The sequence below is a fragment of the Dendropsophus ebraccatus genome, chromosome 5, assembly GCF_027789765.1.
Source record: "Dendropsophus ebraccatus isolate aDenEbr1 chromosome 5, aDenEbr1.pat, whole genome shotgun sequence".
Lineage (NCBI taxonomy): Eukaryota > Metazoa > Chordata > Amphibia > Anura > Hylidae > Dendropsophus > Dendropsophus ebraccatus.
In genome coordinates, this window is record NC_091458.1 from 105,464,000 (window position 1) to 105,491,490 (window position 27,491).

Genomic DNA, 27,491 nt, shown 5'->3' on the forward strand with positions numbered 1-27,491 from the left:
CATTGTAAAAAAAATGTGTGCACAGACTGACATTTTCCTAAAGACTTTAATGTAGCTTATTATTAGATACAAATCTAATAATTTGTTTATACCTATTTTACTGTGTGTGAACAAAGCCTTAGGCTATGTTCACGCACCATAAAATGAATGTAAGATGTGACCCTAATTGAGGTAAAAATACGACCGTATTTTCAATATAACGCACTCCACTGAAGTAAAAATTGGCTGTAATGGAGCCAATTGGCCAGCGTTTCACACACCATATAGAATAATGGCTGTAATTGATTACGACTGTCCAAATAATGGGCATGCACATTATTTAAGACCTGCTTTTGGAAAATACAGAAGTTTTTATCAATTCACACAATTTTCAATAAAAATTACAGTCATTTGACTTTTATTTTACGGTGTATAAACCTGGTCCTAATGTCAGTCTGGGGAGTGTCAGGAAACAGTATAAAATTTGCCAAATCTTAGTCAAAGGTGAATATGCACAATAAATCGTAGTAATAGGATGGCAGGAAGTGTCAGTGTAAGATAAGTCAAGAGGCAGCTTAAAAGGAGCGCAATATGAGTGTATAAGTATCAGTCTCCACAGCAGAGTTTAAATAAACTCCAGCTAATACAGCCAGATCTTGTTTTCTATTTGACTAAAATAATGTGTTTCTTCTTCTTCGCATCCACACTGGACCTTGAACCTTCTGACTGAGCGATTTTGCCTTCACAGAAGCTGAACTGCTTTTTCTGTTAACAGCACTGACACTTATTTCTGTTCTTGGTTTCATTTTTTCCCAGAATTCTTCAGTACTGCACAGCTGTAAAAATATAGAAACCACTCCATATAAATGTCAGTATTGGTGTGTTTACACAGAAAGATTAATTTGGCAGATTTTTGAAGCCAACGCCAGGAACAGACTATAAACAGAGAACAGGTCCTAAAGGAAAGACAGAGATTTCTCCTCTTTTTAAATCCTTTCCTGGCTTTGGCTCCTGTTTTATCTGTCGGATAAATCTCTCTGTGTAAATGCACCATTAGGCTAGCTATATCTCTGCACTCCACTTATAAGAACAGAAAATACAATGACAGTACTGCATCATTATTATCACAGCCGCCCCCAATGGTCCAATACAATCTTATATCCCAATCATCCTGGATACAGCTTGACAGTCACGATTTTTGGATTCTCCCCGTTTTGGTATGCTGATGTCTATCGGCTGATGTGCCGCCGGTAAGCTTAGATACTGTTGCTGGAGGTGAAGTGACCTTACCCAGAGGCGCAAGTGAGCCGTGGGTGATGGACGCGTGCCTTTATTGATCCCAGCGGAGAAGGTGCCGCTGGTAAGCTTAGATGCTGTAGGTAGAGATAACCCGCGGGGGTGGCGCAGGCGATCGGCGCCAGTGACAGCCTTGGGTGACGGATGGGTGCCGCGAGTGACCAAGGATGGGTAGATGGAGTGACCAAGGATGGGTGCCGCAATTGATCCCGGCGCGAGTGAGCCGCAGGGGGTGCCGCCGGTAAGCATCGCCGCAGGTGACTGCAGCGGGGCGGGGGACGGATACGGTATGGGTGACGGGGGTGGCTGCTGTTAGAGAGGGACACAGTGACAGCTGCACTGATCACTGTCTCCCTCTAACATCAGCCACCCCCAGCAGTGTCCTCCTTCACTTCAGTTTGGCTCAGTTAGAAGCGCTAACCAGGCCCATTGAAGAGAAGGAGGACACGTGATGCCGTCTCGGAGGGTGCGGGCCAGGAGCAGGGAGCGTGTCGGAGTGGACTGAGAGCTGATGATTCTCTGCAATCCGTGGGGGTGGGGGCACCTAGATAACAGCAAAACTGTGCAGAATCCATAATAAATTGATATTGGAAAGATGGAAAGCTAGGGGTGGGCAATGTATTAATGCAAAAATAATTTTGGGGGGAATACCCCTTTAATAGCGCCACCCAGTTTGCGGAAAAATCTGCGCCTTTTTCACTGCATCTGCCCTACTCGCCTGATGGGTGGACAGGGGGGCATGGCCTCCTCCTGAGCCTGATGTATCATGGTTTATTCCTGCAAACATGCATAATTCATGGCTGATATTCATACCTGCTCCGAAGCAGGTGTAGATTTCTGTGCCTGCCTTGCAACAGGTGCAGGTCCTGGCGGATTTAGGCGTGAATGGGGACAGCATTTTATTTAATATCAGTGTACTTGATAAATGCCCCCCACTGTACTTGTGTACACAAGCACTGATGCTTACCCAAAAGAAGAGGTGTTGCTGTGGAATTCATATGACATCTTCGCCTTCAGGCTGCCACACCAATCCATTCGAAGCCTAAACTGGGAGGTTGGTCATATGATCTCTGCAGTGACACCTTTTCCATTCAGAAGGCAGCGCTGTTTGTGAGGTGCCTAAGAGTACATTATGTGTACTAAAGGTCCCAGTTCAGTGGTGAGAAATACTTTACAGAGTCAAAATGTTTTAGTAACTGGAAGATCATGCTCCCGCACTGCAAGGCTATGTTCACACTACGTAAAATAACGGCCGGACTTTTGCGACCGGAACTGCGGCCGTGGAATTACGAGCGTACGGGCTAGTCGTGAAACTACGGCCGTTGTTTAATTTTGCTTCCTAGCATTTTCTTAAGCAGGCTGAAACGGGTCATTTACTTTAAATACTGCGCCCAGCCCAAGAAACCACTCAGAAAATATTTTACATCAAAATCAAGTTTAATTCGGCAGATATAAGTTTTACATTCGCGGCCGCATTGAAATCCACGGCCGTTATTGCAGTATTACCGGCCGGAAATAATTGACATGTTCATTTTTCACAGGGACGTATATACAACAGCCGGTATCTGATACGTAGTGTGCATTCAATGGCCGTAGTAACATTACATTACATTGTTTTACGTAGTGTGAACATAGCCCAAGTCTGCGGCAGATTAGTTGCTGTGGATTTGATGCTTTTAGGTCAGTTTCACATGTACATTATTAGTTCTGCAGCGAAATCCGCTGCGATCCTGTGTCCTGTCATTTTGTATGGGTTTACATACTCGCAGTGGATTTTTCATTCCCCTGCGAGTATGTTAAAGTGGCACTATCAGCAGGTTCTGCCCAATGAACCTGCTGATATGCCCCAGAAGCTGTTTACTTATCAGTGCAGGGCTGTTAACAATTCTTGTGTTCACCTCTGCATTATCTTCATATTCCTTAATTGCCTCTATGCTAATTCGGGGCTTGAGAGCATTTGGGGCAGCACCCGTCAGTCCGGAGCACCGGCTCGGTCCGCTCAGCCAGCCTCCTCCCCATGCCAGCCACTAAGCATATATGAATATGCATAGTGGGCGGCCCAGAGCACCCCTTGACCCACCCAGCCCGTCCCCTCCCATGCGGCCCACTATGCATATTCATATATGCATAGTGGGCGGCATGGGAGGGGACGGGCTGGGCGGGTCAAGGAGGTGCCCCATGCTGCCAAGCCCGTCCCCTCCCGTGCTGCCCACTATGCATATTCATATATGCATAGTGAGCGACACAGTAGGCGGTGGGCTGGGCAGCACAGGGAGGGGGTCTGGGTGGGTTGAGGGGGTGCTTTGGGCCGCCCACGATGCATATTCATATATGCATAATGGGCGGCACACGGGAGGGTGCTCTGGACCGACGAGCGACGCCCCAAATGCTCTTAAGCCCCGAATTAGCATAGGGGCAATTAGGGAATATGAAGATAATGCAGAGGGGAACAGAAGATTGGAATATGAAAAATGTCCAGCACCCATTCTTCGGGTAAAATGCAATTTCTTTATTAGAAAAATCTTCACAAAACAGGAATGCAAAAAACAGTTTACGCGTTTTGGCGCTTTCCACGCCTTGGTCACAACTCAGTATATATATACACTACCGTTCAAAAGTTTGGGGTCACATTGAAATATCCTTATTTTTAAAGGAAAAGCACTGTACTTGTTAATGAAGATAACTTTAAACGAGTCCTAACTTTAAACAAATACACTCTATACAATATCTACATAGGTGTATAGAGGCCCATTTCCAGCAACTATCACTCCAGTGTTCTAATGGTACAATGTGTTTGCTCATTGGCTCAGAAGGCTAATTGATGATAAGAAATCCCTTGTGCAATCATGTTCACACATCTGAAAACATTCTAGCTCGTTACAGAAGCTACAAAACTGACCTTCCTTTGAGCAGATTATGTTTCTGGAGCATCACATTTTTGGGGTCAATTAAACGCTCAAAATGGCCAGAAAAAGAGAACTTCCATCTGAAACTCGACAGTCTATTCTTGTTCTTAGAAATGAAGGCTATTCCATGCGAGAAATTGCTAAGAAATTGAAGATTTCCTACAACGGTGTGTACTACTCTCTTCAGAGGACAGCACAAACAGGCTCTAACCAGAGTAGAAAAAGAAGTGGGAGGCCGCGTTGCACAACTAAGCAAGAAGATAAGCACATTAGAGTCTCTCGTTTGAGAAACAGACGCCTCACAGGTCCCCAACTGGCATCTTCATTAAATAGTACCCGCAAAACACCAGAGTCAACATCTACAGTGAAGAGGTGGCTGCAGGATTTTGGGCTTCAGGGCAGAGTGGCAAAGAAAAAGCCATATCTGAGACTGGCCAATAAAAGAAAAAGATTAAGATGGGCAAAAGAACACAGACATTGGACAGAGGAAGACTGGAAAAAAGTGTTGTGGACGGATGAATCCAAGTTTGAGGTGTTTGGATCACAAAGAAGAACGTTTGTGAGACGCAGAACAAATGAAAAGATGCTGGAAGAATGCCTGACACCATCTGTTAAGCATGGTGGAGGTAATGTGATGGTCTTGGGTTGCTTTGGTGCCCCCCGCCGGGCTCAATCACGGCACCCCCCGCCCCTTATGGTGGGAGATTTGTACAGGGTAAAAGGGATTCTGAATAAGGAAGGCTATCACTCAATTTTGCAACGCCATGCCATACCCAGTGGACAGCGCTTGATTGGAGCCAATTCCACCCTACAACAGGACAATGACCCTAAACACACCTCCAAATTGTGCAAGAACTATTTACAGCAGAAGCAGGCAGCTGGTATTCTATCGGTAATGGAGTGGCCAGTGCAGTCACCAGATCTGAACCCCATTGAGCTGTTGTGGGAGCAGCTTGACCGTATGGTACGCCAGAAGTGCCCATCCAACCAATCCAACTTGTGGGAGCTGCTTCTAGAAGCGTGGGGTGCAATTTCTCCAGCTTACCTCAACAGATTAATAGCTAGAATGCCAAAGGTGTGCAATGCTGTAATTGCTGAAAAAGGTGGATTCTTTGATGAAAGCAAAGTTTGATGTAAAAACAATGTTATTTCAAATACAAATCATTATTTCTAACCTTGTCAATGTCTTGACTCTATTTACTATTCATTTCACAACGTATGGTGGTGAATTAGTGTGACTTTTCATGGAAAACACAAAATTGTTTGGGTGATCCCAAACTTTTGAATGGTAGTGTATACTCAGTTGTGACCAAGGCGAGGAGTTACATAGTTCCCGATTATATTACCTGATGGGTCATAAAAAATGAATTTAAAAATCACTTGGATAACTAAAAGCACCCCACAGTAATTATAACATAAGTGACATTTTAGACTTGTAAAATGAGCTTGCTATCCAATCCCGAAATCAGCCTGGTCCTGAAGGGTTTAAAGCGACTCTGCACCCACAATCTGACCCCCCGAAACCACTTGTACCTTCGGATAGCTGCTTTTAATCCTAGATCTGTCCTGGGGTCCGTTCAGCGGGTGATGTAGTTATTGTCCTAAAGAACAACTTTTAAACTTACAGCGCCGTGCCCTATGGCCGTGGCTTAGAATATGTGTGCCCTAACCTTTGCACCATCCCTCCTTTCCTCCTCCCCACCCTCTTCATCATTAGGAATGCCACTGGAACATTTTCTCCATGCTGAACATTTGCACAGGTGTCTTAACGATCCAGCCCATGTGCCGGGCTGACACAGCTGACGAATAGCAGGCAATCTGCCTGGAGCATTCCTAATGATGAGGAGGGCAGGGAGGAGGGATGGAGCCAGCCTAATTCATACACAATCTAGGCCACTCCGGTAGGGCACGGGGCTGCCAGTTTAAAAGTTGTTTTTAAGGACAATAACTCCATCACCTGCCAAATGGACCCCAGGACAGATCTTGGATTAAAAGCAGCTATCTGAAGTTACAAGCGGTTTGGGGGTGGGGGTTTTCAGATTGTGGGTACAGAGTCACTTTAAGGTACTTAAAACTCACCTAAGATAGTAAATCTGCTGTGTTTGGGGTTGGCAAACATTCTCACACAGAAGGTGAGATGGGGCACTATTGTTTGAGAATGGAAATGGTGGTGGGAGCGAGGAAGGTAAGTATTTGTTTTATGTTTTTCCCCACACAGCGCAATTTTAGTTCCCACCTAGAATAACCCTTTAAAGGAGAACTCTGGCAGACCAAACAAACAAAAAAAAACCACAAACACACACAGCTTATATACTTACCATCCCTCTGGTGACGATCGCTACTTGAATCTTCCACTGGCAGCGTCCCCGTCATCTCCGTCCGCCGTCCTCAAATCTCCCTCACTTACGGGTTGCGGAGCAGTGAATGGGAAAAGGTTGCTGGTGCGCATGCGCACCGTGAGCCTTTTCATTTGCTAGAGCGCATCACATGGCTTCTAGCTTGCTCAGCCAGTCAGGGCTGCTCCCATTCAATGATGTGGAAGACGCTGAAGAGGAAGAAGACCAGGCCCGCCCCCTGCTCTAAGGACATCGACCCAAGATGGTGCCTGGGAGAAGAGGATGGGGTCAACAGTTATTTGGTATGTATGCTTTATTTCTCTTCCAGGGAGGGGAATGGGGCCAGATAGCTTATTAACACACATTACAAAGTTATATACAGTGTGTTAATTAAGCTTGAAAAAAATCACCGGAGTACTCCTTTAAGCACCGAAAGTATTATCCCCCAAGATTCTACAAGGATAGCTATACTTTTCCCATTTAAAATGTAGGAAATCATGCTTGCTATCATACTCCAAAACACTAAATAGCAAACAGTAAATATCAAACTCCAAACACTAAATAACATCTAGGACATGGAGAAAATAAACTTCCTTACTGAGGCAGGTATAGTACCTAGTAGAGTTATTGTTCAGAACCATGCAAGGAGGAGTCTGGAAGGAAACCGTTTGCACTTATTAGAACATGACCTTTTGAAGACCAACATCAGCTTTGAGCTTACCTTCTGGAAAGCTTTGCAGGTTTCTGACAGCTGCTTAATGTCTTGTGTATCAAGAAAAGATAAGATCCGTATCTTGAGGCTATCGGGTATCCGAACAATGAAATCAAAATGTCCTCTGCACAAATTTAATATATATTCCATTGTGTCCTTGCCAAAGATCTTTTCTAATGGTCCTAGATTGTTAAAAAAGCAACACTGTTAATAATTTAACATGAAACTGAGACAAGCAAACATTTTAAGATAAAGAAGCATGTTCTTAATAAATTAAAAATGAATATGGTACTGTTTAAAGGTTACCCTTGCTGTGACCCACCAATGTACTTTTTGCACATTGGTGCATGCAAGACTATCCATCCAAGAAGACTGTTCATACTTCAACCATGCTTGTTTTAAAACGACTCTCTACCCACAATCTGCCCCCCCCCCCCCCCCCACATAACCGCTTGTACCTTCGGATAGCTGTTTTTAATCCAATATCTGTCCTGCGGTTCATGTGGCAGGTAATGCACCAGTGAGGCACCCCCTAGTTGTTGGTGAGGCCCAGCTGAGGAGCCAGTTTTCACAAAAGTGATTATAATCTGCACAGACCTTTTGCTGTTTGCAAAAAAATAAATTTTAGCAACAATATTAACTTTTTTGTACTTGCTTTATTAGTATATAGAGCTTGGGAGATGGGTGAGAGGTAGCCCCAGCATTATTTTCAGCTTTTAAATGGACTTTTGCAGAGATGGTGAGGCCCAGGCACCCTCTTGATCAGTCTGGTGAGGCCCAGGCATTGCCTTGGTCTTTTGGGTGAGGCTCCAGTAGAAAAAGTTTGAGAAGCACTGGCCTATAGTGTCTATGCCCTAGGCTTGCACCACCTGTCCATCCTTCCTCCCACCCTCTTCACCATTAGGAATGCCCCTGGCATTCATCACTCGTTTGAACACTACACATGTGCTGGATAGTTAACCCCTTCACGACCAAGGACGTAACTATGTTTTCGGCCAGGTAGGGGAGTCCAGAGCAGGGCCGCACAGCGACCTCACTCTGAACCGCCGCGATCCCAGGTGCTATTAATAGCCCGGGATCCAAGCTATTAGCTGCCGTGGTCCGATCGCCGCGCCCGCTAATGAGCCCTTTAGATGCAGCTGTCATGGCTGACAGCTGCATTTAAACTGCTATTTATCCCACAAGCCTTGTGTCTAGTGGAGAGATCGCCCGCCACAATGTGATCGCGGAGGGGCGATCCATCTAAATTACCTGGCTGGGCCTCAGCGTCGGAATGACACCGATCCTGGCTCGGTATTCTGATGATCTGGTGTGCAGCAGACCAGACCAATAGAGCACCGATCTCAATGGGAGATCAATGCTGTGTATATAAAAGTCCCCCAGGAGACTACTAATTACTGTGTAAAAAAAATAAAATTCTCTGTACACAGACAATGTCTGATCAGTGCTGACAAAGTCAGACCCCTATAGACTAGGGGGATGACAACATGTAGTTGACAATTTTGTTCAATTAAAAATACAAGAATTTACTAAAAAATAGTCATGTCAAAAGACCCTTTAAATGGGGTTGACCTATTTAGACTTTAAAGAACAAAGAAAATTAGTTGATCACTATACGCCTAGGCCCTCTAAATTACAGCAGGTACTTTTTATTATGGAGGGTACAATTCTCCAGACACCTGTCAAACCCACATTCGTACATCAGACCTCTAGATAGTTGAACATGCTTCATTCCTCTGGAAAACACATCTTTACTGCTCTGGAGTCCAATAGTGTCATGTTTTACACCACTGTAACCAATTTTTGGCATTGCATTTGGTGATCTCAGGCTTGTGTGTAATTATTTGACAAAGGAAACTCACCTTTAGAGGTCTTACGAAGCCCATGCCTTGACAGGTCAGAACTAGTGATGAGCGAGTACTAAAATGAATGAAGAGATGAATATTTCCCGATACTCGGGTGCTAGTTTCGGGCAATGAACCCCATTGAAGTCAATGGGAAACTCGAGCATTTTTGCAGGGGACTCAAGCTCGGCAGAGGGAAGGTCGTGAGAAAACTTGTCAACCTCAAAAAATTATGGAAACACCATGGAAATGGACAGGAAACAGCAGAGGCAGCATGCATTGATGCCTCTGAGGCTGCCTAATCGCAGCATTACGCAAAATTCTGGGCAACAGCCTGGTTAAAACAGGTAGGCATATGAACCACCCAAAAACTTAGCCTGACACAGCATGGCGGTTAGAACACAGTGAACCATTAAAACAGAGTTAGCATATGAAGCAACCCAAAATTTAGCCTGACACAGTATGGCGGTGAGAACTCAGTGAACCATTAAAACAGAGGTAGCATATGAACTACCACAAAATTTAGCCTGACACAGCATGGCAGTGAGGACACAGAGAACCATTAAAAGTGAGTGAGGTAGCAAGTGAGCCTCCCAAAAATTAGGCCAGACACAGCATAGTAGTGAGGACACAGAGAACCATTAAAAGGGAGTGAGGTAGCAAGTGAGCCTCCCAAAAATTATGCTAGACACAGCATGGCAGTAAGGACACAGAGAACAATTAAAAGTGAGTGAGATAGCAAGTGAGCCTCCCAAAAATTATGCTAGACACAGCATGGCAGTGAGGACAGAGAGAACCATTAAAAGTGAGTGAGGTAGCAAGTGAGCCTCCCAAAAATTAGGCCAGACACAGCATGGTAGTGAGGACCCAGAGAACCATTAAAAGGGAGTGAGGTGGAAAGTGAGCCTCCCAAAAATGATGCTAGACACAGCATGGCAGTGAAGACCCAGAGAACCATTAAAAGTGAGTGAGGTAGCAAGTGAGCCCTCCAAAAATGATGCTAGACACAGCATGGCAGTGAGGACCCAGAGAACCATTAAAAGTGAGTGAGGTAGCAAGTGAGCCTCCCAAAAATTATGCTAGACACAGCATGGCAGTGAGGACTAGTGATGCACGATGCACCGAAATATCGATACTACTATCGATATTTCGGGCAGAAAAACCGTTCGGTACCAGGATTTTCTGGTATCGATACTTTATGTTAAACTGCCTAATAACGCAGCTTAACATAAGGTATAGCGCAGAGAACACGGACGGCGGCTATCTGAGCGTCGACCATGTTCTCTGTGTGCCGCCCCCTGCCCCCTGGTGTCCCCTCCTCCACCCGCGTGCTCTCCGCTCCCGGCTGCGCAAAATTTAAATAGCCGGCACATAGCGATCGCTAGTGTCGGCTATTTTACAGGGTAGATGCTGCTGTCACACATGACGGCGGCATTTAACCCCTCCTGAGCCGCTCCATATGCAGCAGGAGTCTTCTGCATATGGAGCGGCCGCCACTGCTAATGACTGCGGCCCGCGACCTCGCGAGCGGCAGTCATTTAACTATTCCCCCCCCCACACACTCAGGACCCGCTGCTGCAGCCGGGTCCCCCGTACACGCCAGTTCCCGCTGTTGCGGTCCCTCGCAGTGTCACACCCTCCAGTGTCCACAATACTGCGCCCCCCCCCCCTTTCCTTTGGGCCGTCCGGTACAGTGGCACAGCAACTCCCAGCATACCTTCTTGTGGGGAGTTGTTTAACACAAGGAGGTATGCTGGGAGTTGTTGTGTCAGGAGGCTGCTAATGCACTACAACTTCCAGAAACACACCTTCTTGTGCACTACAACTCCCAGCATACCTCCTTGGGCACAAAGAGGTATGCTGGGGGTTGTAGTGCACAAGGAGGTATGCTGCTGGGAGTTGTAGTGAATTAGCAGCCTCCTGACACAACAACTCCCAGCATACCTCTGTCCACCACAACTCCCAACATACCTTCTTGTGGGGAGTTGCAGTGCACAAGCAGGTATGCTGGGAGTTGTTATGCACAAGGAGGTATGCTGCTGGGAGTTGTTGTGTCAGGAGGCTGCTAATGCACTACAACTCCCAGAAGCATACCTGCTTGTGCACTACAACCCCCAGCATATCTCTTTGTGCACAATGAGGTATGCTGGGGGTTGTAGTGCACAAGAAGTTGTGCTGCTGGAAGTTGTGTCAGGAGGTTGCTGCTGTACAACTGCCACTCCCAGCATACCTCCTTGTGCATTACAACCCTCAACATACCTCCTTATGCACTACAACTCCCAGCATACCTTCTTGTGCACTACAACTCCCAGCATATCTTCTTGTGAACTACAACTCCCAGCACACCTTCTTGTGGGGAGTTGTACACAAGGAGGTATGCTGGAGATTTGTAGTGCACAAGGAGGTATGCTGAGGGTTGTAGTGCACAAGGAGGTATGCTGAGATTTGTAGTGCACAAGGAGGTATGCTGAGGGTTGTAGTGCACAAGGAGGTATGCTGAGATTTGTTGTGCACAAGGAGGTATGCTGAGGGTTGTAGTGCACAAAGAGGTATGCTGAAAGTTGCATTTGTGCAGCAGCAGCCTCCCGACACAACATCCTAGCATACCTCTTTGTGTACTACAAGTCCCAGCATACCTCCTTGTGTACTACAACTCCCAGCATACCTGCTTGTGCACTACAAATCGCCACAAGAAGGTATGCTGGGAGTTGTAGTGCATAAGAAGTTATACTGGGAGTTGTTGTGCACAGGAAGGTATGCTGCGTGGTAGAGGGGAATTAAAAAAGTGTTAAAAAAAGTTTAAATTTAAAAAAAAAATCATTATAAAAGGTTCTAATAATCCCTGTTCCCTTTTTTCAAAAAAAAATATTATATTTGTATTTTTACATATTTTTTTCAAACTTTATTTAGTATCGAATTAGTATCGAGTATCGAAATAAGAAAGCTGGTATTGGTATTGAACTCAAAATTCTGGTATCGTGACATCCCTAGTGAGGACCCAGAGAACCATTAAAAGTGAGCCTCCCAAAAATTAGGCCAGAAACAGCATAGCGGTGATGACAGAGTGACCTAGGTAGAAGCGGTAACAGGTGAGCCTCCCAAAAATTATGCCAGACACAGCATGGTGGAACAAGAATTGGCTGTGGGCTGAAAATTGAAGGAAGAGGAGGAGATTATATACCAAGAATCCTTAAGTTGAGCTGCTTTCCCCGGGTGGACAGTTGAATTCAGGTAAAATCCAGGCTTTGTTCATTTTTATAAACATCAGCCTTATCAGTGATGATGCCACCAGCTGCACTGACGACCTGCTCTGACAACACGCTAGCGGCAGGGCAGCCCAGCACCTCCAAGGCGTAAAGCACCAGTTCGGACCACGTATCCAGCTTTGCAACCCAATAGTTGTATGAGGCAGAGTGATCGGGAAGGACGTTGGTATGGTCAGCAAGGTACTCCCTCACCATCTTTCTGAAGGCCTCCCCCCAACTCTGTCTAGGCTGGGGACAGTTGACATAGTCTTGCTGGGGTGCCGTGAAACTGTCAAAGGCCTTGAAGAGTGTTCGCCTGCCCCTTGACAAGCTGCCTGCTCCACCCCTCCTCTCCACCGCTTTTTGGCCAACAGAACTATGTCCTCTGGCGCTAGTAGTGTCATATGGGAAGTAAATTTTCCGCTTCTGCACCAGGGCCTTTTCATATTGATTCACTCTCATACTGCGTTCCTCGGCAGGAATGAGAGTGGAAAAGTTCTGTTTGTACCGATGGTCAAGTTGGGTGAACACCCAGTAATCGGTGTTGTCAAAAACTTTTTTAACCCGAGGGTCACGGGAAAGACAGCCTAACATAAAGTCAGCCATGTGTGCCAGGGTCCCAACATGCAAGAAATCCCTCTCCTCAATAGGCTGACTCTCAATTTCCTCCTCCTCCACCAAATCCTCCCCTTCAGGCCATACACGCTCAACAGCTAAGGATTGAGCATAAGTACCCTCTTTAGTCGTGGCAGCAGTCTGCTCCTCTTCCTCCTCCTCTACTTCATGCTGAGAAACAGACGTCAGGGTGGGCTGGCTATCTAGTGGCGGATGTTCTTCCCCCATCTCCTGAGACGAAGGCAAAGTCTCAGACTTCAGGCTGAGCAGGGAGGTTTGAAGCAGACACAGCAGCTGGATAGTGAGGCTGATGATGGCTGCATCGCTGCTGTCCTTCTGTGTTGACTCCTCAAAGGGGCCCAGTACCTGACAGATAGTAGACATCCACGTTCACTCCTCACTGTAGATTTGAGAAAGCTGACTGACCGGACTACAGCTTCTTACCGGGGTTGACATCTGGCATTCCACAATGGCTCTGCATTGCTGGTAAACCCTGGCTATCTGGAAGGTGGAATTCCACTGCGTGGGCACGTCACTCAGCAGTCGGTGAGCTAGCAGTTGCAAGCACCTTTGCACTGCCCTAAGGGTGGCAGCATCTGTGGTTGACTTGCGGAAATGCGCACAGATGCGCCGCACCTTGGTGAGCAAGTCAGCCAAATTGGGATAGGTCTTAAGGAACCGCTGCACAACTAGGTTGAACATGTGGGCCAGGCATGGTACATGTGTGAGGCTGCCGAGTTGCAGAGCCGCCACCAGGTTCCGCCAGTTGTCACACACAACCATGCCTGGTTCCGTGGCGCGAGCCAAAGACCTGTCTGCGCCGTGATGCCCTGCAACAGCTCCTGGGCCGTGTGCCTCTTGTCACCTAAGCTCAGCAGTTTCAACACCGCCTGTTGGCGCTTTCCCACCACAGTGCTGATGCAGCTAGCCCTACGAAATGGAGGCGACGTGCTCATGGAGGGTAATAGAGAGGAGAAGGAAGAAGAGGAGGAGAAAAAGGTATACTAATCATGAGAGACCGAGGTAGGCCCCGTAATCCTCGGTGTGGGCAGCACATGAGCGGAACCAGGGTCAGACTCCGTCTCAGCCTCCACCAAGTTTACCCAATGTGCCTTCAGGGAGATATAATGTCCGTGCCCGCCAGCACTTGTCCACATGTCCGTGGTTAGGTGGACCTTGTCACTGACCGCATTGGTCAGGGAACGGATAATGTTATCTGTAGCGCTCGTGCCTGGGGCCTGGGCGGGGGACTGAGGGGACAGCTCTTCCTCCAATTCCTCACTCTGCTCCCCACTTTCAGTTACATCCATGACAACAACCTCACTGTCTGACAACTGGGTCTCATTATCATCATCAGACACCTCTTCAAACCTTGCGTGCAAGTCCCCACTTTTATCACCCACTGACTGCGTGAGCTACATAGTTTGGGCATCGGGACAGATTGACTGCTCCGGTTGCTCAGACTCAGGAAAGGGTCCAGAAAAGAGTTCCTGGGAGCATGGTGGGGGATCTGAATCGCTCCTTTCCCTAGAGGGGCCAGGCTGTGGGGAAGGAGGCTGAGCTGCTGGAGCAAGGGTTTCACTCCCTTGGGTAGCGTGGGTGGACTGCATGGAAGACTGGCTGGTGGATAAGTTACTGGACACATTATTCGCTATCCACGTGATCACCTGTTTACACTGCTGCGGTTTCAATAGCAGTGTACCCTGAGAAGCTAAAGAGTGAATGTCTGCGGTGTGCCACTGCTCCCTCAACAGGTGTTGCTGTGTCACCCTGCCCTGAACCACGGCCTTTGCCCGCTGCATCACTTGGAACCCCATGCCCTCGTCCTCGACCCTTACCCCTGGGGTTCACCATTTTATGGACACTGCACAGTCAAGACTGAGATAGCTGCACTAAAGATCACAGCAAGCCAAGAAAATATATTACTCAGACTACTTTTGGAGGTAGTCTTATAGAGTCTGGGTGTGTAAGTGCAGGTATATAGTGGATGCCACCCTCTTAGACAGGGCAATTAGCAATGAGATTTGGTATGGCAGCACTAAAAAATAAGAACATATACTGTTCACACTAGTTTTTTGGAGGTTGTGGTACACAATATGTTGGTAAATGGAGGTATATAGTGGATGCCACCCTCTTACAGAGGGCAATTAGCAGTGAGATTGGATATGGCAGCACTAAAAAATAAGAACATACACTGGTCACACTAGTTTTTTGGAGGCTGTGGTATACAATCTGTTGGTAAATGGAGGTATGTAGTGGATGCCACCCTCTTACACAGGGCAATTAGCAGTGAGATTGGATATGGCAGCACTAAGAAATAAGAGTACACACTGGTCACAATAGTTTTTTGGAGGCTGTGGTATACAATCTGTTGGTAAATAGAGGTATATAGTGGATGCCACCCTCTTATGGTGCGTTTACACAGGCAGATTTATCTGACAGATTTTTTAAGCCAAAGCCAGGAACAGACCATAAACAGGGAACGGGTCATAAATGAATGACTGAGATTTCTCCTCTTTTCAAATCCATTCCTGGCTTTGGCTAAACACGAGGCGATTATTGGCCCGATCGTACGATTAACGATTTCGAAGTAACGTTTTTTTTTTTATAACAATCAGCGTTTAGACGGTCCGATATATCGTACGGAAAAATCGTTTTGCAATCGCGCGCCCGCAGCCCGCCCCCCCCTCGCTCAACCGCAGCCCCCTGCACCGCCCCGATCGCCACCCCCGCCGCTCCGATCGCTACCCCCGCCGCTCCGATCGCCCCCCGGCCGCAGGTCCGGCAACGGCGGCGGGTGGGGGTGGCGATCGGGGCGGCGGGGGTGGCAATCAGGGCGGCGGCTGGGGTGGCAATCAGAGCGGCGGCGGGGGTAGCAATCGAGCCGTCGCAGGGGGCTGCGGATGAGCGGGGAGCGGGGCTGCGGGCGGCGGGACTATTGCGCGACGACTGTTTACACGGAGCGATCGGCGAATTTTTTGCGAACTACGAACGACGATTTATGAACATGTTAAAAGATCAAAATTAACGATTTTTCGATCGTTCGCCGCGTTTACACATACGATTATCGTTCGAATTCGATCGTTATCGCAAAAATTCGCCCGATAATCGCTCCGTGTAAAGTTAGCATTACAAAGGGCAATAAGCAGCGAGATTAGATATGGCAGCACTAAAAAATAAGAACTTACACTGGTCACACCAGTTTTTTGGAGGCTGTCGTATAGTCTGTGTGTACGTGGTGGTGGTATATGGTCTATGCCACCTGTTACACAGGACAATGAGCAGTGAGGTTCTATGCAGCTGTACTACAAATCACAGCAATATAATGTACAACAGCAGCAGCACCAGCCACAAAAAGATATAATAGTACTGTGGACTTCTTAGGGGTCTGTATGCAACACCTGCTGGCCCCTTTCTGCCAGCAGACGATCACCGCAGTGTGCTGCTAAAATCGTGGTAGCTGCACTGCAAGTCCAAGCCAGCAGTCTGGAGTAATAAAAAAATAAATAAAGATTTTAAGCCCTTAAAAGGGCTGTTGGGTTCTTTGTCTAGTATTCCCTGCCTACTGGAGCGCTAATTCTCTTCCTAACGCTCTCCCTGACAAACAACAGCTCTGTCCCTATTCTCTTACCGCATGCATGTGAGCCGAGCCTTGGCGGCCGAGATTCTTATATGGCAGGGCCATCTGATCTAGCCAACCAATCGCTGCTATCGACATGTATGGGTCCCACGTGATCGCAGGATGTCTCCTGCATGTTAATTGGCTGAGAAATTGCGCCCAAACTTACAGGAAACAGATGATGAGATTTTCTCGAGTATCGCGAGATGCTCATCCGAGTAACAAGTACCATCGAGTACCCTAATACTCGAACGAGTAGCAAGCTCAGACGAGCATGTTCGCTCATCTGAGGGGCATTCAACTGCACTATATAGGCAAGTACTAGGTAGTTTTAATGTTTTGAATGAATAGTGTATAGATATGTTTAAAAGTAACGTATGGTTATTACTTCCTAAACAGTACCTGATGATTACTGTAACTGCACATGCAGGGAGCCTGCCAAGCAATGCCCAGGCTTGTCTGAATGTTTTACTGTTTGCCATTAGTTAGACCATTTGGATACAATAGACAAGAAGAACATATTTTCTTGAATAAACAATGTACAACTACTTTTGAATTTATTATAGCACAGGGGGGTATGAATACTTCAGAAGAAATTTGAGTCACTGATGTTGTAATTTTGTGCTTTAGTTATCGCACTATGGTAACACGTACACTAGAGATACATGGCTAATGTAATATACCGAACTCCATGATTCACTTGTCAAATGCTCAATGAAAGTGTGTTGTGCTTGGCACTAAAACAAAAGATTATATCAATTCAGATGACAAACAAAACAATTTACACGTGACCTGAAGACACCAGTCAACATTTTCAGAAACAGAATCTTTTGTACAGTGTAAGGGTGGGTTCACACGTAACTGATCCGCAGTGGATTTCACGCAGCCATAACTGTCATTCTGAATAGGATTACATACTCGCAGTGAAATTTTCATTCCGCTGCAGAGTATGTAAACGCCGCCCCCGTAAACCCACGGTGGCCCAGTGTATACATGTACCTGTCCACGCTACGGCTTGTTTTGGGGGCTCCCGGCATCCTGATGTCCCACTCAGCGCACTGATTGGTCCCCGAATCAAGCGTAAATCATGGCAGAAATTTGCACTTGCTCAGGAGCAGGCGTGGATTTCTGTGCGCGCTTTATGGCAGACGAAGGTCAGGCCGGCTTCACTAAAAGGAAAGTGCCTTTTAGTGAAGCCAGCAGGGGAATTAGGGGTGGGTCTGATTAAGTTGCTGTTGTTCATAAATGTCCCTCTGAGTGTTCCCTTTATTTTTTTGAGAGGTGTATTTGGGTCAATTTAACTAACCCAGTAAGCCTTTTTGAATAGGATTGATGCCCCACACATGTTTGAAAGTATTTTAACCCCTTCACATCAGCCATTTGTATATATACGTTCCTATTGCACATGCCCCGTGCAGTAGGAATGTACATATACGTTCCTGCTTTGACGGGGGTTTGTGATGAGAACGGGATCGCTGCAGGGACAGCGATCCCGCTCTCATCTGAGTGAGGCACCGGAGATACGGCGAAACGGCGGTCACTAATGGGCCGGTGCCGCCGCTATATTTCATCTCCCCCCACCGTGAATCCACGGTGGGGGGAGATGAAATAGTTAAAATCAGACCCCAGACCAGCCCCCCTAGTGCCCCGGTATCTAACCCCCCCTCCCCTAATGTCTGTTCACAGTGATCTCTTAGTAAAAATGAATGAAAACCCCATGCTCTCCGCCACTGGAGGTAGCAGAGAGCATGGGGCAGTCATCGGGGACCCCCCCTGTGGGGTCCCGGTACAAGCGATCAGCGGTATATACTATATACCGCTGATCGCTTGTGCCATGTGCCGCTTGTCACTAAACTATGATTACTGTGATAGAAAATATCACAGTAATCATAGTAATACAGTGAAAAAGAATGTGAAAAGTACAAAAAGTGACAAACATACAAAAAAATAAAACACACACTTTCTATTATAGTAATAATTGCAGTTTACTCCCAAATTACCCCTAACCCCCCCAGATTACCCGTAACTACCGCAGCTAGCCCGTAACCACCCCAGGTTGTCCGTAATCACGTCAGATTGCACGTAACCCCCCAGATTACCCGTAACCACCGCACGTTGACCGCAACCACCGCACATTGACCGAAACCACAGCACGTTGACCGTAACCACAGCACGTTGCCCGTAACCACCGCACGTTGCCAGTGACCCCCTCCAGATTGTCCGTAACCACCACAAATTACATGTACCCACCCCAGATTACCTATAAGCACTTCAGTCTATCCGTAACAATTCTAGATTGTCTGTAACCCCTCCAGGTTGCCCGTAACCACCGCAGGTTGCGCATAACCACCCCAGGTTGCCCGTAATCATGCCAGATTACATGTAACCCCCCAGATTGCACGCAACCACCGCAGGTCGCCTCTGACCACCGCAGGTCGCCTCTGACCACCGCACGTCGCCTCTGACCACCGCACGTCGCCTCTGACCACCGCACGTCGCCTCTGACCACCGCACGTCGCCTCTGACCACCGCACGTCGCCTCTGACCACCGCACGTCGCCTCTGACCACCGCACGTCGCCTCTGACCACCGCACGTCGCCTCTGACCACCGCACGTCGCCTCTGACCACCGCACGTCGCCTCTGACCACCGCACGTCGCCACTGACCACCGCACGTCGCCTCTGACCACCGCACCTTGCCCCTGACCACCGCACCTTGCCTCTGACCACCGCACCTTGCCTCTAACCACCCCAAATTGCCAGTGACCCCCTCCAGATTGCCCGCAACCACGCCAGATTACAGGTACCCACCTCAGATTACCTATTAGCACTTCAGTTTATCCGTAACCACAGCAGGTTGCCTGTAACCACCCCAGATTGTCTGTAACCACCCCAGATTGTCTGTAACCACCCCAGACTGTCTGTAACCACCCCACGTTGCCCGTAACCACAGCAGGTTGCCTGTAACCACCCTAGATTGTTTGTAACCACAGCAGGTTGTCCGTAACCACAGCAGGTTGTCCGTATTCACCCCAGGTTGCCTGTAACCACCCCAAGTTGCCTGTAACCACCCCAGGTTGCCTGTAACCACCCCAGGTTGCCGTAACCACAGCAGGTTGCCCGTGACCTCCCCATGTTGACGGTATCCACCTCAGATTACCCGTAACCACCCCAGATTACCCGTAACCACCTCAGACTGCCTGTAACCACCCCAGACTGCCCGTAACCACCTCCAAATTACCCGGAACCACCCCACATTACCTGTAATCTAATTTTTTTTATTTTATTTTAGTAACTGCGCTATTCTAATAACTATTACTAGCTACTGTTTTGCTCCAGCAAATTGGCACTCCTTCCCTTCTGAGCCCTGCTGTGTGCCCATACAGTGGTTTATGCCCACATATGGGGTACCGTTGTACTCGGGAGAACCTGCGTTACAGATTTTGGGGTACGTTTTCTCTCATGTTCCTTGTGAAATTTAGAAATTTCAAACTAAACCAACATATTATTGGAAAAATTCTAGTTTTTCATTTTTACTGGCCAATTTTGAATACTTTCCTCTAATACCTGTGGGGCCAAAATGCTCATCCTACCCCAAGATGAATTCTTTGAGGGGTGTACTTTCCAAAATGGGGTGACTTTTGGGGGGGGGGGGGGTCTATTCTGTAGACATTACAGGGGCGCTGCAAATGCACCTGGCGCTCAGAAACTTCTTCAGAAAAAACTGCACGGAAAATGCTAATTGGCGCTCCTTCCCTTCTGAGCCCGGCTGTGTGCCCATACAGTGGTTTATACCCACATATGCGGTACCGTTCTACTCAGAAGAACCTGCGTTACAGATTTTGCGGTGAATTTTCTCTCCTGTTCCTTGTGAAATTGAGAAATTTCAAACTAAAGGAACAAATTATTGGAAAAATTCGAGTTTTTCATTTTTACTGTCTACTTTTGAATACTTTCCTCTTATACCAGTGGGGTCAAAATGCTCGAGCGGGATACCCGTGATTACATGTTAAACCGTGTTTACACTTGGGCAGAGGAGAGGCGGTTTGCCAGACGTGAAAAATTACGAAGCGATAAATCAGACACATCAAGTGAATATTCTACCGATGCGTCCAATATAGGGAGACACCAAACAAATAAAGGAGGATATAAAAAAATCTCAACGTTTTTTAGGCAAGAAACCCAACAACAAGGACACCACGAGGAGTCGGAAAGCAGTGTACAATCGGAGGAGGGGACCTCACAGAGAGATACAAGTTTAAAAGCCAAACAAAAATCAAAAGAAAAAACAAAGAGAAAGTAACCAACATGTGTAAACCAGAAAATTTGGTGGTCAATATCTCCGATAGACCACTTAACACAACAGAAATCAAAGTGTTAAATAAAGGACTGGGCTTTGTACCTACCAAGGATATATCAGAATTCGATTTTCTTGTGGATCTATATAAATTCTGTAGAACACTAAGGTTGAAAATGCATTTTTATGATGTGAAAAGACAAGAAAGAAGTTTTTCATCACCACTGGATGTAGTGCCACTTACATTATTTAAAAAAAGCGCATATGATCCTCATGTGAACAATGACTCACTATCTATGTTTGAACGTATGGTCGCACAAGACGTGCGTACTCATTGGGATCAGGTGCCGAAGGTGCATGCAAATTGAACTAAAGCGGAGTACGAAGCCCTACGTGGACTTGAGGAGGATTCATCCATTATTATTAAAAGGGCGGACAAGGGAGGTGCGATTGTAGTTCAGAACCGCACCTCCTACTTCCTAGAAGCAATGCGGCAATTATCTGATACCAATGTATATGTTAAGTTGAAAAGCGACCCTACAAGAGAATTTAAAAGAATTGTTGACACATATGTAGAGGAGGCAGCTACAGCAGGTGTAATTAGTACAAGAACAATGAAAGCTCTCTGTGTGGATTCTCCACGGGTACCCGTGCTTTACTTGTTGCCTAAGATCCACAAGGACTGCAGCAGTCCACCCGGCCGACCCATCGTGTCTGGGTCCGGGTCATTGCTGCAGTCCTTGTCAGTGTACATGGATTCTTTTTTACAGGAAATTGTCAGAGGTCTGGATCGCTGTCTCTCTGACACAGGACAATTCTTGGATGTAATGGAGACTGTCCCTAGTGAAGGGGTAACATTTTTATGCACCTTAGATGTGCAAAGTTTATATACTAATATCCCCCAAGATGAGGGATTGTCCTGCGTCAGAGAGCAGTTATGTAAACTAAGCAATAGCATGATCGGTTTCCTAATGGGACTGTTAGATTTGGTCTTATCAAAAAATTATTTCAGATTTGACAAGGAGTTTTTTTTGCAGAAGCATGGAGTTTCGATGGGGTCCTCCGTGGCTCCCAGCCTTGCAAATATCTTCATGCATAATTTCGAAGAACAATATGTAATGAGTAATTTGCCAACATCGTCCAGATGGGTTCGCTATGTGGACGATGTTTGCTTAATATGGACAGAGAGTGAGCAAGCTCTTTTAGAGTTTGTGGAAAAAATTAATCTATGTCACCCATCAATCAAATTCACTTTAGAACATAATAAAGACGTCATCCATTTCTTAGATGTGGAGGTCAAAAGGAGTGATGATAGATTTGAAACTACATTATATTCTAAACCTACTGATAAGAACAACATATTACTTAAAACTAGTCAGCATGCCCCACACGTTTTTAAAAGTCTCCCCAAATCCCAGTACATTAGAGCTAAAAGGATCTCTAGCTCTCGAAGTGAATACAGAAAAAACGCAAAAAAACTAACAAACAAATTTGTAGAAAGAGGATATAAAAAACGTGATCTAGAGAGAATCAGTAGAGAAATAGATAGACTGAATAGAGTAGAGGTGAGGAGATGTAAAAAAAGTAACAGGAAGAAAAAGGAAAATAAATTACTATACAGTATGACATATGATCGACATTCTAACCTAGTCAAACGTGCAGTTATGAAACACTGGAATCTGTTAAGCAGCGATCCTAAATATGGCTCTGAATTTAAAGAAAAACCTACCTTCTGCTACAGGAAAAATAAATCACTAGGGAACAGACTGGTTAGAAGTGACATAAAGAAAAAGAAAAAAGACAGACAGACATTTTTAGCAGCAGCACGTAAGGGCACCTTTGCTTGCATGAAATGCCAACATTGTAATAGTATTATCAGAGGTGGCGAATTATGTCACCCAATGAAAGGTAAAAAATACCCAATCAAAGGCTTTCATACTTGTAATGATGCCAATGTGATATATTTGCTCAAATGTCCATGCGGTATGGGTTATGTGGGACAAACTAGCAGACAGATTAAATTGAGACTTAACGAACATAAATCTGCAATTAGGAGATTTACAGCAAGGAAAGAAAAAGAAAAGAGTTATGAAGATCTTAATAATGATTTCGGAGAAACAACAGTGGCACGACACTTCTCCGAACACCGACATAACATCTGTGACTTACGGTGGCAAGTAATTGAACAACTTGAGATATGTAATGATAGCGAGGAGAATCGCAGACATCTCCTTCGCCGTGAAGTATTTTGGATAACCGAACTTGAGACATTGAGCCCAAAGGGTCTCAATGAAACATGTAGCTTTAAAGTATTTTTGTAAAAGTATAGATGTTTTCGTTCTCCTTCCTTATATGATCATGCGTATAATATATGAATAGTCATTATGTATATATAATTATAACACTAATATAGGCTATAGAGAAACTGTAGTAATCTTGTTACTGACGTGCATATATTAGACCTTCCACCCCCTACGTCCTTGCGCATGAGGAAGGAGGAGCTTTATCCTCCGAAACGTCCGCAGGACACCAGGTGGATCAGCCAGTGAGCTAAAATGTACCGAGTATCTTGCTAAAAATAAAGAAGCATATCTGATTGCAGCACCAGTGTCTGGATTCCTTTCTACACGGGTATCCCGCTCGACAAGAAGACTATCACCTTACTATACTCAGGTACTCTCGTGTGTTACACGTATATACCCTCACTATTTTTTCCTAAATATGTATATTGGAGGGTCAGTGGAGACCCAACAGTGAGTGATTCAGCCTGAAGGCTTTTAGTGCGATTGAATTTCTGTCTCATATTCGGGTCAAAATGCTCACCACACCCCAAAATGAATTCTTTGAGGGGTGCACTTTCCAAAATGGGGTGACTTATGGCGAGATTTTACTCCGCTGGCACTACAGGGGCTCTGCAAACGCACCTGGCACTCAGAAACTTCTGCAGCAAAATCTGCATTGAAAAAGCTAATTGGCGCTCCTTCTCTTCTGAGCCCGGCTGTGTGCCCATACAGTGGTTTATACCGACATATGAGGTACCTTTTTACTCAGGAGAACCTGTGTTACAAATTTTGGGGTACTTTTTTTCTCTTGTTCCTCGTGAAATTGAGAAATTTTAAACTAAAGGAACATATTATTGGATAAATTCGAGTTTTTCATTTTTACTGTCTACTTTTGAATACTTTCCTCTAATACCTGTGGGGTCAAAATGCTCACCACACCCCAAAATGAATTATTTGAGGGGTGTACTTTCCAAAATGGGGTGACTATGGGCGAGATTTTACTCCGCTGGCACTACAGGGGCACTGCAAACGCACCTGGCGCTCAGAAACTTCTTCAGCAAAATCTGCATTGAAAAAGCTAATTGGCACTCCTTCCGTTCTGAGCCCTGCTGTGTGACCATACAGTGGTTTATGCCCACATATGAGGTACCTTTTTACTCAGGAGAACCTGCGTTACAGATTTTGGGGTGAATTTTCTCTCCTGTTCCTCGTGAAATGGAGAAAATTCAAACTAAAGGAACATATTATTGGAAAAATTCGAGTTTTTCATTTTTACTGTCTAATTTTGAATACTTTCCTCTAACACCTGTGGGGTCAAAATGCTCATCCTACCCCAAGATGAATTACTTGAGGGGTGTACTTTCCAAAATGGGGTGACTTATGGGGGGTTTTCTCTCTGCTGACACTACAGGGGCACTGCAAATGCTAGATGGCGCTCCCTTCCTTCTGAGCCCCGCTGTGTGCCCATACAGTGGTTTACGCCCACATATGGGGTACCGTAGTACTCAAGAGAACCTGCGTTACAAATTTTGGGGTGCGTTTTCTCTCATGTTCCTTTTGAAAATGAGAACCTTTAATCTAAACGTATATATTATTGGAAAATTTTAATTTTTCATTTTTTTACGGCCTAATGGTGAATACTTTCCTCCAGCCCCTGTAGGGTTAAAATGCTCATTATACCCCTAGATTAATTCTTTAAGGTGTCTAGTTTCCAAAATGGGGTCACTTATGGGGTTTCCAGTATACAAGCCTCCTAAATCAACTTAAGAAAAGAACTGGTCCCTAAAAAAATCAGTTTTGGAAACTTTTACGAAAATGTGGTAATTTGCTGATAAATTTCTAAGCCCCGTAACACCCTAAAAAAGTAAAATATGTTTATGAAATGAAGCCAGAATAAAGAAGACATATCGGTAATGTGACTTAGTAACTAATTTATGTGATACGACTTTCTTTTTTAGAAGCAGAGAATTTCAAAGTTCATAAAATGCTAATTTTTTCAATTTTTCAAAGTAGTGACCAAATTTTGCCACTAATATAAAGTGCCATATGTGATGAAAAAACAATCTCAGAATCGCTAGCATACGTTAAAGCATCACTGAGCTATAAGAGCATAAAGTGAGACAGGTCAGATTTTGAAAAATGAGCCTGGTTTTTTAGGTGCAAATAGGCTTGGTCTTGAAGGGGTTAATGACAACTCTTTGCATAGTTTTTGTATTCAAAGACATAAAAGTGTTTGTCTTCACATTGTGTGTTCACTATATTAGCCTATCTTCATCTTTATGATAGGATAGCACTATTCCATAGTCATAGTAATAATACTGCAGTTAGAGTAAAGGGTTATGTACAGGGCATAGCTTCACACACAGACCCTGTATGGCAGGCAACAGGCAGTACAGTGTGGAATGTCTGCAGATTATTTTATCACATTCTTGGAGCATTCTGTACTATGGCATAAATTGGAGCATGCTAGAAAAAAAATGTATGGACCCATAACACAACAGTCTAAATTAGACCAAATACTGAACAATTGTATCCCACAGAATATGCTATGTTATGTTCTCTAGGTTGTACACCTAAAATTTGTCCCTGTAAAATTAAACCGACTATTCCACTAAAGCCTCATATACATATTAAACATTTGTTGGCCAAATCCACCAATTTTTGGCATGATTTGAATAAAGGCTTCCCGTCTTCCTTCCAACAGATAATATCAGGGGAGAGAAGGATTGACAAGTTTAATTTCAATTTCAAAGGATTGTATTCAGTATCTTTATATGAGACAAACTTACTGTGCATCATTGTTTCTTGTAAAAATTCAATGTGCGTTCTCTTTACTTCCCTTGGTAGAACTTTCCTGTGCTCTGCCCGAGCAGAAATTTTCCAAGATCTTAAGGTGATCTAGTAAAGATAGGAATGACACATAATGTTATTTTTTTTATTCGTGAAATAATGATATAGTAGACCAAATAGTTTATGTAGCGCTAAACTATAGGGGTAATAATGCCTATCATAATTTCAGTGTGGAGGGAATTGGCATGGTACTTTCATAGTGCCACCCTAACTTTGTTCTAGCTACAGCAGGGGGTAACAAAAGCTTTCCCCTCCTCCAAATGGACATTGGTGGCATTTTTAAGCGAGATGCCAGGTCTGTCTTTGAGGTAAAACCTCAGGCAAAAGGTGATTAACAAAATATAGACATACAAATCCATACAAATCCCACTTACCTCATTTTTTGTGATGACAAGATGGTGAAAATCTTTGCTTGGGGAAGGGGCTTGACACTGAATTTCAAATAATGTTTGCTGCAGAAGGGAGGCCATAGTAAGTACTGTGCAATGTTTAGTACCTATCTGGTGTCATTAAACTTCTTCTATCTTCTAGCTTGTACAAAACTCCTTCCCCTTTGCCTGGTCTGGCAAATCTGTCTTGATTAGAGAGCATCATAATCTTTGGTTCTACCTTCTGAATGCAAGTGCTAATCTTTTATTCACTAAGTAAACCATCCTTTGTTTACAGAGTAACCTGCTCAGTTTCTGGCAAAGGGACAAAAAGTGTATATGAAACCTTTGAATGAAAATCTGCAGGCAGATTAATCCCTACAATGTAACAGCTTTTTGCTTCATTGTAAATGGGTTATTATCCTTAGTCACACAGAATAACAAATTACATAGCGACATACTTGCACATAAATGTAAACATATTTCTGTTTTAAAGGAATTGTACCATACGTTGTTTACAACAAATATTACAGGAGTGAACGGTATTTAATTCCTGGTTCTTTAAAGGGGAACTTTGAGCAGGTTAGACGAATCTAACCTGCTGATAGCCTCCTATAGCACCCGTGACGCTGAGGAAGAAGGTATGTATCTTACCTTCCTCCTCAACGCTGGTCCCGTGCTGTTAGTTGGTATAATCTTTGGCCTGCAGCACTGTTAGGAGCACTGCCCCGCCCCCAGGGCCGCCATCAGGAATTTTGGGGTCCAATACATCCAAAGTGTCAGGCCCCCCACCCAACAATTAGCAACACCAAAAATCACAAAAATTTGTGATCTATCTTTAACGGATGTCTACGGAGTGGCGTACAGAAACAGTTGCTTTGGATACGTCCCACACCAGCCGAGTTCTGTGCATGAGCTCTATTAACTAAAACATGATGCTCAAACTCCCAGCAGCAGCTACGTCTGCTCGCCACTCCGAAGACATGAACTTTGTGGCAGGTACCCTTTAGGAATGCCTGTTATTTTAATTAAAGGGGTACTCCAGCCAAAATTCATATTTTATTGTATTTCCACATAAAAGTTATATAACATCTAAATATACTCTCACTACCCCTTCTGGCCGCATAGTGCTATACTATCTGC

At 45.3% G+C, this 27,491-nt stretch overlaps 1 protein-coding gene across 1 annotated transcript; it reads right to left on the bottom strand.

The window, feature by feature from the left end:
* LOC138792879 (F-box only protein 36-like) lies at positions 1-26,727 on the bottom strand. The gene is made up of 4 exons (XM_069970911.1): positions 26,355-26,727; positions 25,920-26,028; positions 7,239-7,411; positions 1-815 (listed from the first exon to the last, which is right to left on the bottom strand). Exons 1-4 carry the CDS (start codon positions 26,448-26,450, stop codon positions 651-653), a joined length of 543 nt encoding a protein of 180 aa, XP_069827012.1. The 5' UTR covers positions 26,451-26,727; the 3' UTR covers positions 1-650.
* Between the last annotated feature and the right edge of the window lie 764 nt (positions 26,728-27,491).